Source organism: Ammodytes marinus (assembly GCF_949987685.1).
Source record: "Ammodytes marinus genome assembly, chromosome: 12".
Classification (NCBI taxonomy): domain Eukaryota; kingdom Metazoa; phylum Chordata; class Actinopteri; order Uranoscopiformes; family Ammodytidae; genus Ammodytes; species Ammodytes marinus.
The window spans coordinates 25,139,210-25,153,669 of record NC_137216.1 but is presented as its reverse complement, the minus strand read 5'-3'; the positions used below and the strand labels follow the sequence as shown (position 1 = coordinate 25,153,669).

The following is a 14,460-nucleotide window of genomic DNA, read 5'->3' as shown; positions in this document are numbered from 1 at the left end:
AGCCAATTCAATTGTGATGATGCAGAATGTTTTTTAATGTATTTAAGCATTTTACTGAAGCAAAGGCAGGCTATTGAGTTGATTTAGTCTCTCCAGTAAAAAACTAAAACAACAAGCACCTTAATCAAAGTCGAGCAACAACCATTTCGCCTGTAACCACACATCAAAAGCTGGAACGCGATGCACAACGCACCGTAATAAAATAAATAAGTGCCTTTGTATCAGGAAAGAAAAGAAAGAAAAAAGTGGTTTTTCCTTTTACCTTTGAAGATGTTTGTATTCCCCAAGTTGATGACAAAGCCAGGTAGATACGAAGAGACAATCAGACTCGCGCTCTAAGCACTAGAGACAGAATACAGACGGGCTCTATACTCTTGTGCCTCTACAGTCGCTGTGTGCGTCCCTCTCCAAGCGACCTGCAGCCAGCAACTGCTCTCTCTCTCTCTCTCTCTCTCTCTCTCTCTCTCTCTCTCTCTCTCTCTCTCTCTCTCTCTCTCTCTCTCTCTCTCTCTCTCTCTCTCTCTCTCTCTCTCTCTCTCTCTCTCTCTCTCCCCTTGAACGTCGGCGGACGATACCACCGGGTTGGGGAGAGACCGGAGGGGGGGTAGGAGGGGTAGTCAGCAAAAGATGGGACCAATTTGCAAGCGCAGTATGGAAGGAAACGCGCATGGATTGGACACCCCTCTGTCTAACAGCACGTACGTCTATAAGCAGAAGGAGAGAGTTTTTGAGAATGATTCAGAGCGTGCACGGTGAACCTGAGGGAGACAGGGGGAGGGGGGACTTCAGGGAAAGGTTTTTACTTGCATGTTGTTGTCTGGGACAGGATGTGTATACTGCGTGCAAGTGGTAACTTAGCAATATAATTCCACTGGGAATCTGAGTTTTTAATTTGTTGCTTTGCTGTTTTGTCAAAAGAAGACAGTAAAAAGCAAACAGAAAACAAATACAAAAGAAGTGGTGGTTATACCCTGGCTTATAGTCATTATATCAGCCAGGTGCAGGCTAAGGAAAATAGTATGCCAGCCAAACTCCATTCAGAAAACTAATCATTGCAGGGTTTTCCCATCATATCTCACATTGAGCAATAACACCTGATACGTTTCAACTTCAAAATGGTAATGTAAGAGTTTTCAGCATCACAATAAGAAACGCAATAGGCCTACGCATAAACTAAACTACACATTTAAAGAAAATATAGAAAATAAAATAATAATAATTTATGCACCTGATAGTGAGACATTGTCATGAATATAGCCTACATCAAATGCAATAGGTGACTCAACAATAGACTACATTATGAAATTGAATAAAAATGGAAGTCATGATTATTCCTTATTTAGCATTGAAAAGGGGTTACATTGAATACATAGCCTACTTCTTCTATTGTATTCTTCCCAAAAAGTATGTCAACAGTTGATTTGTAGGCTTCATGTTAAAATATAAAACCATTTGTTTTAACTTTTATTGTGTAGTCCGTTAGCCTACTCTGTAAAGGCATAAGCTAAAGGCCTAAGCCAAAACACTGCATGCCTCAGATGCTGTGGAGCACGTGACGTCTCATAGTTATAATCACACCAAATTCTCCAAAGGAAGTGAATTGATAAAGAGCTAATTAAGAGCCTTAATCACAAGCCCATTTGTTAATTACCCCCTCGCATAGGCTAATTAATCTTGCAATATGGCCCAAAATAGCCTACAGATTATGCATGCAAAACAAAACCATGTACGCCTATGAGGACTACAGTAGGCCTACTTACATGTATTCGTTCCTGCCTAAATAGCGGCGTCTTGCTGCTCGGAGGCGGCAGGTGCGACAACTCCCGCCGGGGTATTCCGGAAGACTCAATTTCCCAGGGAGCTTTGCGCCGTGCCGAAGGAGCCTTGGAAAACGCGACTGCGCCTGCGTATCCAGACGTGGCAACGGCATCATGGCCTCTCGGAACCGCTACGGGAGTGGGATGAGAGAGGCGAAAATGTTCTCTTTGGCGCTACTGGTGAGTGAAACGAGCTTTTTTTCTCTAGCGTGTTTGGTATTTGGACCGCTGTAACCTTCTGTGACATGTTTGCGGGGTGTTTGCGTGCGTATGGGAATTGAAGAGGAAATATATATCAAATGTAGCTCTCCTCCACCGCGTCTCTGTCTCGTCTCATAGCCTGCGCGTGCAGGAGGTGAAGTTGACAGCCCTTGACTGAACTTGCCAACATTTAAACCAGCCAGTGATAATGCGGGCGGGCTGCGGTTTGTGTGGCGTAGGACAAATCACTGTATTCATAGATTTAACTGCCTCCAGAGAGCGGGGTTGTAGCCAGCGGCGTCCTGTGTACACGGAGAGACGGGGTCCCTCCCCTGTGTCTGAGCCATAACTAACGTCCAGTGAAAAGGGGGGGAACCGTAACCCTTGAGCTAACTTACCCTTCTCTCTTGCGCGCGTGCACTTTCACGTATAGCTGCAACTTGGTTCTGCTGTGATTTCAATGTGTGTAATTCACGCGATAGGTAAGTGTGTTGTTGTTATTATAACACAGTGACCCAGAGTGACAGAAGCTCATCCGTTGGCTATACAGTCATCTGATTTACGGAAAGGGAATTGAAAGTTTCCAAACTGTGTGACTTGAACAAGTTTGGGGCCACACACACACAGGTGGGTGGGTGTGAGCTCGAGCTGGTGTGTGTGTGTGTGTGTGTGTGTGTGTGTGTGTGTGTGTGTGTGTGTGTGTGTGTGTGTGTGTGTGTGTGTGTGTGTGTGTGTGTGTGTGTGTGTGTGTGTGTGTGTGTGTGTGTGTGTGTGTGTGTGTGTGTGTGTGTGTGTGTGTGTGTGTGTGTGTGTGTGTGTGTGTGTGTGTGTGTGTGTGTGTGTGTGTGTGTGTGTGTGTGTGTGTGTGTGTGCGCGCGTGCGCAACGGAAGCGCCCTTTGGAAGAAGTGCAGTATCCTTCCACGTCATGTGACAGTCAGAGCTGAACTGGTTGATCAGCATGATCTTGAAATTGAAATGAATATCTCTTGCATAAACTGGTTTGGGAGCATATTATATATTTTGAATCTATTAATAGGCCTTTGATCTATTGTTTATTCTGTAAAAATGTTCCACATGAGTGAACATGTCAGCACAGTTCTCTCTTTGCTTGATAAATCACTATACAATTAACATTTCCAAACACAAGATCTAAATTCCTGGAAAGCTTCATCCAGGGAAAGTATTTCAAGGTTCATGCCCAGTCTATTTGTAGATTCCAGTTTCATACAGGAGACATTCTGAGTGAGAGGCTAAATAACAGAAACAACCCTCTTGTCTGGAAATATAACCTGTCACAGTGAGCAGGCAGGCACATTTTTGTCCAAAGATAACACAAAAAGATAATGTAACATTAGCAAAAATGATTACGGGCTTCATGGTCAAGTTGATTTGTATCTGTAAGAAAGAAAGGAAATGGTTACCTGAACAGTTTAAAAATGAGCTATAATGAGCCCCAAAACTCACTGATTTGGGGTCTTTTAAGAAAAAACATTGATTAATTGTTTGAGCTCCATTGGAGAGCTAGCCGTTACACTAGCCTTAGACAACTGTGATGACTACCTTTACTACCCTTTCCTGCTCCGCTTCCTGGTGTATAACAGCCTTTGCAAACAAGGGTGGAGCTGGAATGAAATGTTAAGGTTATAGTGCTGGCTCGCAGCAGGTTTTAATTTAGCATTGCTTACATTCGACAACAAATGTATTAACAGTAGTAACACCAAAGCAACCTCATTTCAGGGCTTCCAGCTTTAAAGTCATAATAAGGATATGATACCTCTAAATCAAGTAATGAACCTGACTAGATAATCAATGCCATCTTTGTGTACTTGACCTTTTTAAATAATATACTCCATTCCTGTAGACACATTTTGGTCTGTACAACAAATAAAAAATCCCGGTTCAATATCCTGCAACAGTGGCCTGCCTGGTAGCATGTTAATGTGCAGAGCCTCTCCACTGATACCTGTAACGTGAGAGGTACTAAAAGCTGCTAATTGATTGCTCCTCTGCTCATTTGGGAGCTAAGAAGCCTCTAAATCAGCTCTCAGCGTGTGTTATTGAATGCTACGTGGCTTCCTCTACAATCAGCCATTCCACCCACACACATCAGCACACACCAATACACACCTGACTGGCTCATTAGTCAGAGACCAAACTCAAGTGCTTGACAAACACTGGTGTGGTTTGTGCTGATACAGTACGGCTGCCCTTACTAGAACTGGTGGATGCTATTTATTAAGCAGGTTATGTCACAGCAGATGGGAGGGTGTGGGCTCACAGGATGGGGGCTGCAACACACCTGCTGCTAAATAAGCAACGTGGCCACGGGACATACCTTTAGGGCAGGACAATAAGGTTGTTGATGTATAAAGCATTAAATGGATATCCTCAGAGTACTGAATATGAGTTTGTTCTGAATCATTCAGTCAATGAATGCCATTCAAGTTTTAACCTTCCTCCTGTGTTAACTTTCTGCTACCATCCATGGTGTTAGCGGGTCGGATTCGACCCGTGTCTGAAATCAGCTGTAAAAAACACTAAAAACAATTATCTATCATCCAGTTTGTTTCTCATCTCTTGGTTACCTTGTTAGGCTTCCTTATCCATGAAAATATTGTTTTTAATATTTTTGGTGTAGGCGGCTGGGCCTTTTTTTTGTCAGTATGCGCCACAATTTCAATTAAAAAAAATGGTAAAATGAACCTCAAGAGAATCATATAAATAAATAGTTGGTTGTTGTGTTACCTGATTATTACTGAGGGGTATGAGAACACATTTCTTAACTAAATTTGTTTTATTTATTTTTTCATATTAATATTTTTGACCTTTTTAACATCTATGGTGTTACTAGTCAATTACGACCCATATATATTTATTTCAGAAAACAGCAAAAAAACTTTTATTTCAGCATTATACAAACACACAATGAAAATCAGAACAAGTCACAACACAAAATATAGATGTATAAGGTCAAATAAACAACAACCAATCAACAAATCAAACCAATCGAAATCAATTACTAGTTCCAAAACTAGTAAAAGAAAACAGAGTAAAAGTCTCTGTGTGCATATGTATGGTTGTGTGTTCAGATGTGTGACAAAAAGCAACACTTTTAGTGTTCTTTGCAGAAATATTTCTTGCAGATAAAGCTCAATACTTTTATCTTTATGTCCTTAGTGCTTCGGCAGACCTGACACCTCTTATTTTCAGAATCAGGTGGCCATTTTCACCAAAAACATGATCCAGAACTTGGCTCACTGTATATCTCCTCATTTTTGAATACTGCAAATAGGAGATGTGCACTCTGCAAGTCACCAACTCTATACTGAATTGACCTCACATGTCTGGATATGCCCATCTGTTTGTTTCGCCTTTATGCAGGTATAAGGGCAAAAAAAGTCAAAATGAGAACCCTCCCAGAGCTCACATGATTGGGAGAGGAGCTGACTGTCATTGTGTTGGCTGACAGTGCACTTATGATTTCAGTTTTGGCTCTAGTTATTGTTTTTTACATCTAATTCTATAACCGGGTCGAAAACGACCCTAACACCATCAGTGTTATAATTTCCACCAGAGCATTTTATAATTAAGTGAAACATTTAAAAAAAAATGTTTTTGTTGAAATAGAGCTTCCTGACAAAGTCAAGAAATCTTAATGCAATAAACAAAATGTAAGTGGTTCTTTTATGCATTTGAAATTCAAAACGGGTCGGTGGCGACCCTAACACGAGAGGAAGGTGCAATGAGGAAATCATTTCAGGTATATTACAATTATGAGATTATGTTTTATTTTTTTAAAGAAATCACACTTGTGTTAAAGTCGTGCCAGTTGACATTTAAGCTGCTGTCCTATTGTTCCCACCATCAGGGAGGAGCTGGCAGCTTTGCAACACCGTGGATTTGATAGTGGCGTTTTAATTTACCTTTTACCTGTTATCGTTGTGAGCATGAACAGTTTTACTGGCAGGCCGAGATATGACTTATCACAGATTAAGCAGGATCGCTGTATACACCCAGTTTAGAATGTACACACATGGCTAAAACGAAATGCAAAGTCTATTACTATAACCGTGCAATAAATGTCTGCGAGAGGTTGATTCAAACATGCTCATTTAATAGCTGTTGTGTTGTGGTGTGTTCAGTGGCTGGGTATCAAAGTCGTATTTGGGGATAAAGGAAACAACTTTTTGTCCTTCTTTTTTAAAACTGATAACCAGATTGAAGATAGAATAGTCATTCACCACTGAGGTAATAGTATAGGTAACTACAGGTAATTAACCTGATACCTGTGACAACTTAGTGAATGTGTGTATTACTCCATATTGTTCTACTCTCCTCTTGTCTCATCTCCATTGATCTGCTTTGTACCAATAATTGCCTAGTGTGTGTGTGTGTGTAGAGGAGAGGAGGTACCGGTAGTTAAAATGGGGGATAACAGTGTCTGAAAGCTCTGAACGCAGCCCTGTTATAATGCCTGTCACAACTGTTACGGTGCACACTCACAGCAGAGGGAGAGGGGATTGGTACTAAAGTCATAGATATGGGCCAGCTGAGACAGGGGACAAAGGTCACTGAAGCCAAGATGTTTCCCTCAAGTGTAAACAAGTCTTTGACAATGGTAAAACTCTGCGTCTTTAGCATGATCATGTAGCTGAACAATATTCAGGAGCTATTTTATAAAGTGGAGACCTGTTGAATTGAATTTTCCCTGACAGTTAAATAATTTGTAGAATTATTACCCAAGACTGAGGCAGTGTTTAGTGTTAACTTTGGTTGTGTGTTACAATATTAAAGTAAACCATACAGTTAGCAAATTAATTGAGCAAGTAACAGAAAATGAAATTATACCTCTGCCATATATTCCTAATGTAAGTCTGGTTGTAGTCTTTTATGGGATCTTTTTCATATAAAAAAATAATTATATTAATTAAATTATGTAGCATTATCTTTAAAAAAATATACATCTATGAAATGTGAAATCCTTAGTACCCTACCAGCAGTTCCATTCGTATCTTGCACATATTCATGGCTCTGGCTTCTTCCCACTTAGGAATGGTAATGAGGGTCACTTATTAGAAATTCCAAGGAAAAATAGTTCATCATGCCCTCATTGTTATACACATTAAGCTGCATATATGCATATCATGCCGGATTCTCAGTGTGGGTAGCGGTGGGGGTGTATTTGAATGTGGTGAACTGAAATAAGTCTGCCCCATTTATTTGGTTTTATCATCTAAGAGAGGGTACAATTAACTTGTCCCTTGAATCCACAGAAAAAGGCCTTCATTACCATCGCTAAGTGAACGGCTGAATCCAGGATTACGCTCATATTTTATATAATTCTTTATCCACCATGCGGCCCTCCACTCCATTCTGATCCATTGTGCCGGTTTCATGCATTACGAGAGCTTCCAGTGGAACACAAAATACAATGAGAAGGCACTAGCTGCAACCTATAAATAGGATTGAGTTATAGTTTTGAAACCCATTTTCATCAGTGACAGAAAAGCTCTTAAAACGAACGGGTCTTTCACATTTCCTTTCATTTATGGAAATATAACTTTTACACTTCTTAAGCTTGGGACAAATAATCCAACAAAGTACATTTTCAATATAGTATAATCAGGGGCGTAGGAACGAGTTTAACATTGGGGGGGACAGAAGCGAGCGCGCGCTGAGCGCGCGAGCAGAATTTTTTTGCCCTTGCAAGATCTCTGCGCCTGCTTTTTGGCACAGCTAGGGGGGGGGGGGTTAGTTAATAGTACTTCCAGAAGCTTTCCACATCAGTATGACAACCATCTGCCACCTTCCATGGAAAGCAAAAATATGACATTTTCAAATTTGCTTTGAAAATAATAAATAGATCAAATATACAGAATAATTTGCATAACACCTGTTGAATCCCTTCATAAAGACACCTCAGAACTTGATGAAATATCACCATATCTATGAATTGAAAATCCACTTATGCAGAAACACTGATATTAAGGAATTTTCCAGACAAAAGTAGTAAAATAACAAGAAAAAAATCCAATGTAAAAAAACAAACAACAATCAGTATATATGATATGCAACAGTGTTTCCCCGCAGGATTTTTTTCAGCAGCGGTGGCGTGGTCCCTGAACGTCCTAGGGGGGTCCCTTTACATTTGAATGCATTGATCTAGTGCACTTTGAGAGGAGAATATGCACTAATTACTATTCAGATAGATGGGATTATTGGTGTTGCAACTTTGCCTTTTTTTGTCTTTACTTACAGATTTTGACATTTTTGTATAGAAATGAATATTACACAAAATGCCACAACGCAGAAAATGATTTGCACAATGTATTTACAGTTCTTGCTTAATGCTTAAACCAGACCTGCAAACTCATAAGAGGTGAAAAAGGTGACAAACACCCGACCCCTCTAGAGACGACTCGGTAAATCAGGGGGGGGGGGGGGTTCCTTTATTTGATTTTTTGGGGACATGGAACTAGACAGGGACATTGGGCGCTATGAATGGGAAGAGGTTCAGTAATGTCCAACACAGAAGTAGGCCTACTGGTTATTATGAGCAATTGATAAGCAGGACCTAAGACTTTAATTTAAAATAATGTGATAAAAATATACAAAGGCCTATAGATACAAATAAAACAAAACTATTCATGAATTTCAAGGGTGTAGGTTGTGATTTGTGGTTTGGGACACATTTTAATGTGGGGGTCTGGGGGTGTCCCCCCATACATTTTTGAGCATTCAACACTTAATTTCCTGCATTCTGGTGAATTTGTATGCAACAAATATATGTAAAGTAGGCTAATTGACAACATTTAGGTTCCTGGTGACAAAAATAGAATACAATACAATGCAGTAATATCATGCATTCTGTATTGCTTTCAAATATTTATTCTCCTGTATTGTTCAAATATTTGATTTAAACTGTAAGAAAAAAAGGTAATTATTCGTCTCTATCATTGAGAATGTAGTGGCTGGTGGTATTTTACTTGCCTGCAATCTTCTAATATTTAAAAATAATAAAGTGCAAAATGAGGGTATAATCCTCCTTCTGCTTCCTTAAAACTAGTGGTAGTGACTAAGTGTGCAGTGGAGAGAGAAATATAGGCCCTATACAGACAGATAGAGGGAAGAAGAGATAGCTTTATTTTATAATTTAGCTTTTTGATTTGTGAGAGTGATCATCACTGACTTTAGACTGACTCCCGCTGTCTGCTCCGTGAGGCTCGAGCCCATCAGCTGAGCGAACAGCTGTCCGACACGGAGATGAAAAACGAAACTGAAACTTAACTATCCTGTCCTGCCTGGACTGGTGGAGCAGCCAAATATAAATGAATAGGCCTACATATTGTAGCCTACTAAACTGTAACAAGTAATGAGTTGTGGAATTTGCACCAGTAGCCTACAGTAGTCCACATTCTTCGCTCAGCCACTAACTGTTTCGTTAGTGAATGTTCCGCGATCTGTTTGTATGTCTCGAGCCCGGATACACAGAGCCCTGACGGAAAACTGACTAAAGGGACTCTACAGTGAGCCGCTCCCCTCCTTTAGTTTCTGTTTTCCGCCGAGTAAAGGCCAGGACACACCAGCCCGATAATCGCCGTCGTCAAAAAAAAAGACGAATCTGTTTGGTGTGTGCCGTGACGTCGGCCGACGTAGAGGTCGTCGGGCTTGTTTTGAGCCTGTCGGCCGCCGATTGAACATGTTCAATCGGCGGCCGACCGTCTTTCATTTGGAGCAATTTGATTGGTGGAGGGCTAGCGAATCAGTGAAGCCCGGAAGTGAGGCGGGTAGCACAAACAGCTAACAACAGCTAGCCATCGTTTTAATGTGTTTGTTCGTTTCGTTTTGAGAGTACTCACATGCATCAACCCTTGTTGACTGCTCGACACCATGCTCGACACTCTCTGCTAAAAATTGTGCTCTTATGGTCCATAAATATAAATACGTATTTCTATCTATGTTTATGCTCTAGAGAGATGTCCAATCATTTCCGGCTTTCGTATTTTTTCGGGCCACAATACAGATTAGCGCCGCCTGCTGTTGTGGAGACATTACGTCCCGCGAGCGTACGGAAAATAAACAGTCGTCTCGGTGTGTTCTTTAGCAGCGACGGGAAGCTGGAGCTTCCTGAAACGGCCGACTCCATTTTTTTTGACGACGGCGATTATCGGGCTGGTGTGTCCTGGCCTTAAGTTACATTCACCTCCGACGCATAGACAGCGTTTATGTTAGGCATTGCCCCGGTTCTAAAATGAGCTACGTACCAAGAAAAAAAAGAAAGAAAAAAAGTAGAATAATGAGGAGGAGGATTTTAATGGCAGCGGCGGAGAACGTGGGGGAAACACTGAATCATACTTTGAATGTTATACTGTGTGGGAGATTTAATTCTTGCAAGTTTAGTTTCCAAATGTTTCGTGAATAAAAACGTCACCCTTTTTTCTTTTCTTTTTTTAAAAATCGCACCTTGCATCGACCTGAAAACCCATATTTACAGTAGGCAGCCCGAGCCCATTAGAGAGCGCATGCTGGGTAACGTTCAGAAGCAGTGAACCTCTGATGTGCCAGCAGCAGCAGCATGAGAGAGGCGGACTCAGCACTAGGTTTGTTTACAGGCTTAAATTAGCGATACGATACACAGAGAGCTGTTTAAGTCGGTTTGGATGAAGTAGTCGTGAATGAGCTTTTGCGCAGAGCATAACAGAAAGAACAGGTAAACGTGTGAAAAAAGTCACCGAGTAGCGTTCTAACTGCCTTTGCAAAGGAAAGACTTCCCGAACAGTCTGAGCCTCAGAGCCGGTGGCTCGATGGTGTTGTGTGCCCTCAACGCAGCGCTGAAATGGGCACTCCCGCCTGAATGCCTAAACTCCCAACCCTGCGCGCTACCTTAAAGGCTCGGTTCGGGGCAAAACAAACACATTTAGGAGGCCGGTGACAAGAAGCTGTGTTGCGCTTTCAAAATAAAAGCATTTTCAAAATCAAATATTTTTCTCCTCGCGGTATCATTTTTGGGGGGGACAAATGCGCCTGTCTCCAATATTGGAGGGGACACGTCCCCCCCGTCCCCCCCGGTTCCTACGCCCTTGAGTATAATACACATTAATAACCTGGCCTCAAAGTTATGAATTGTGCTCTAAAAAGGGCAGACGGGAGCACCAACACACAACACTTCTACATGAAAATAAATTGAATTCCAAATAATTTATTGTGATCACATTTGTGTTACTTCCACTCTACATGTCATTTGAATGCACTCTACATAACCCTGCTCTGCTGCATTTATGATTTCTCTTTTTGCCGCCTCTTCTCGTGTTTCATTGCGATAAACTGACGTTGTATTAGAAGAAAAGCTTAAATCGTCCGCAGTCACTTTATAATACCATGTGAAGAAACTGTCAGCACCACAGTCTAGTCTACCTAGTTATTATTGTATGTCACTGAAGGATGATTCGCACCTCTGTTGCTGGAAAAATCCCATCGATGGGCAGTGTTGGCTTGAGGACAGCATCAGTGTCATTCACAGCTGCCTAGAGCGTAGGTGTAGGTATCAGACGGTACATTCAAAGCTACAGGAAGTCATTAGGAAACCTGTCTGGTTGCATTATGAATCATTAATATACCTGTGGTTGTTTTGGGATACACGCATGACCAGTATTCAGCTTCTAACACTGTGGGCATGATTTGTGCCAAACAACAACTGAATTTAAAGAAGGATATCCGCCCTTCATGCAATCAGATCTTTATCCATGTCAAACTAAGTCCCTCGGTGAAGATACGATTACGATTCTGAATTTGCTTGGACTGAAATTCTCCATTTAGGGAAACTCTGAAATCTGTGTACTGCATGAAAGCTTGATTAGTATCTTTTTTTGCTGAAAATCAATCTATATAAATTGTACTATGGTTATAATGCATTCCGAAGGCGAGCTAGAATGGCTTAAAACCAAAAATGTGTCGAAACATCCTTACCACTCCGCAATGGTCCGAAAATCTCTTAAGGAATTCTGTATTTATTGATTTAATGGAGAAATAAGGAATCTTTGGAACATACTGAACATGGACGGATCAGAAGTAGACAAGGAGATTTACTACCAGAGTGGATTGAGATGCTCCGTTTTGTATTTTGACAGGATTTTCTGTGAACATGGTTCCCGATTGGGTTCCTTTGTAACATCTATAAATTAGCAGAGCCTTTTCAAGCCTGCACAGGGGGAGTGATACTGAGAACCTTCTTTAGTGGAGTATTCCTTGAAACGCCCTCAAAGAAACCGTATAGCCCAGAATGAAGTCACATTGACAATATGTAATCGTCGTCTTTCTTACAAGTTATTGACTTCCTTGACACAGAAAAAGCATCACTGAGTAATTATAATTCTTCTTTAGTGAACAATACAACATTATATTTCCACATGACAATTTCAATTTCAGTAAATATGCTAATATTTAGGGAGAGAGAGTGAGCGATTTTTATGAGAATTTTATTCAATTTGCATCATTTTGATCCTTCACATTTCCTATCTCACTTGGATGAGTAAGACAGCCTGCCATCCAGTCTCATCTCTTTTTTAAATCTTACCCGCAGCTCTTCGCTCTCATAACCACTGAATGCCCACAGGCACCTTAGCACAGACGTGTCACCTAGCTAGCCTCTTAATTAGCTCAACCTTCACAATGTGGTTCTCATGGGTACCAGTCGCAAAACTGACACATTCGCCCAGTCAGACTTATCGAGTGAAAAAAATAAAAACTGCTCGACATAAATTATATAACTGATGTAAGGCACTTAAAGCTATAGTGCATACCTATGAGGAATTATGAGTAATGACAACAACACTGTCCGCAGGTCTACCTGAGGTAAGCCTCTGGGGGCTGCACATGGATTTAATATGTTCTTCTGTACGTCCAAGTTTTTTTTCTTATTAGTAGAATCAACAACTGAAACATTTCTTGGGCGCTAAGTTCTTGGACATTTTTCTGAGCTCCTGTCAGGGGGCAACACCAGTTTGTAACTGCCATACTGACACATTCAGAGAGTTTTGTGGAGCTGATATGCTTAATCAACTTTGTGTCAACTCATTTGGCAATGAATATAACTGACATTCATTCATATGAAAAAGTTACGCACTAAGCTTTAAGTTGTCCATCCATTTGTTTTAAATTCGAAATGTACCGGTTTGTGTGAAGTGCGGTGACTTAAGATTCCCATCATACTCAGAGAATCCAGTTGGGAATTAAACTAAGGAAATGAGCCCGACAGGTGCTTCTTTTCATTCTGGGTGACATCACTCATCTGGCAGGATCTGCTGAGCGTGCAGACAATGTTTGGTGTCTAATTTAGTTCTCCATAGGCAGGAAGGAAGAGCTGTTTAATGAATGGTGATGGCACAGAAACCATTAGAATGCAGGGGATTGCCTCCATATGGCTAGAGTGTAATCAGTCTTGTTTTGGGGGTTTTCTTGTTTTTTTCTTAGTCAGCTTTGATTAGAGTGCAAGCCTTTTCAATATGGGCTTTGTTTTTCATTAGTGGGTGTTTCGCAGCATTAGCTTGACTACCGGTATTTGTAAAGTAGAAGAAGTAGAATGATGCACACCTGTTGCTTACTTTTGAAGTCACCTTTAGTGTAAGTTGATATAATGAAATCAACATCCTTTTCTTTGTCAGTGTTGAAAATAAATCAGTAATAACATAAATGGGTGTTGAAGATTTCATAAAGCATTCCACTTCAGAAGAAATACAGAGTTAAAAAAACGTTGATTTTGTTTATGGCAATTATGAGTCACTGCAAAGATATGAGACGGAGCCCTGAGCCCTTACTCTGTCCTTATTTCCACATTGACATTATGATTCAGAGCGCATATGGACTGAAACTCATTTAAATATCAAACTGGTAATAATATGTGCCACATTGCTTGCCACGTGAATTCTCAAACAAGTCTTAAAGTTCAAACCCTTTCAGTGGCACCTAAAGGTTTATTACAACCAATAGTATGAATTTGTCGGGCACTATAAACTGCATACTGATCATTTTGACTGTATTTGAGCTTTACTACAAGTGCAGCTAAAAATGTAAAGTGGGTCAAGAGTAAAAGTTCATAGTGTGTGCAGAAACAGGTTAAAGTCTACAGAGCATGAATGTGGTTTGTAAATTTCATTGTAATTTACATTAGAAATAATATTTGCTTTGGTAAAAATGCCTGAATAATAGACTCTTGGCAGATTGAAAATTGGCAGATGTATTTGTCTTTTTTTGGAACTATATGTGATTTAAGTATATGTTGGTAAAATATTTGACCTACTACAGTATATGAATATGGATGCAAGTTCCTGATATTTTTGCTCAGAGCAACATACACATTTTGCTTGGTAACTTAAAACCTTATCTATTCTTAATAAACAGTCCTGTTGCTTTGTGTTGATATCCTCAAGGTTTTTGCTAACAGTT

General features: G+C 40.5%; 1 protein-coding gene across 1 annotated transcript in view; it reads left to right on the top strand.

Moving 5' to 3' along the window:
* Positions 1–1,926: 1,926 nt before the first annotated feature.
* Positions 1,927–14,460, top strand: part of pdia5 (protein disulfide isomerase family A, member 5) — a 53,694-nt gene continuing 41,160 nt past the window's right edge. The window contains exon 1 of the mRNA XM_080038648.1: positions 1,927–1,997. Coding sequence (XP_079894774.1) covers positions 1,932–1,997 — 66 coding nt within the window. The 5' untranslated portion in view covers positions 1,927–1,931. The remainder of the gene's footprint in view (positions 1,998–14,460) is intronic.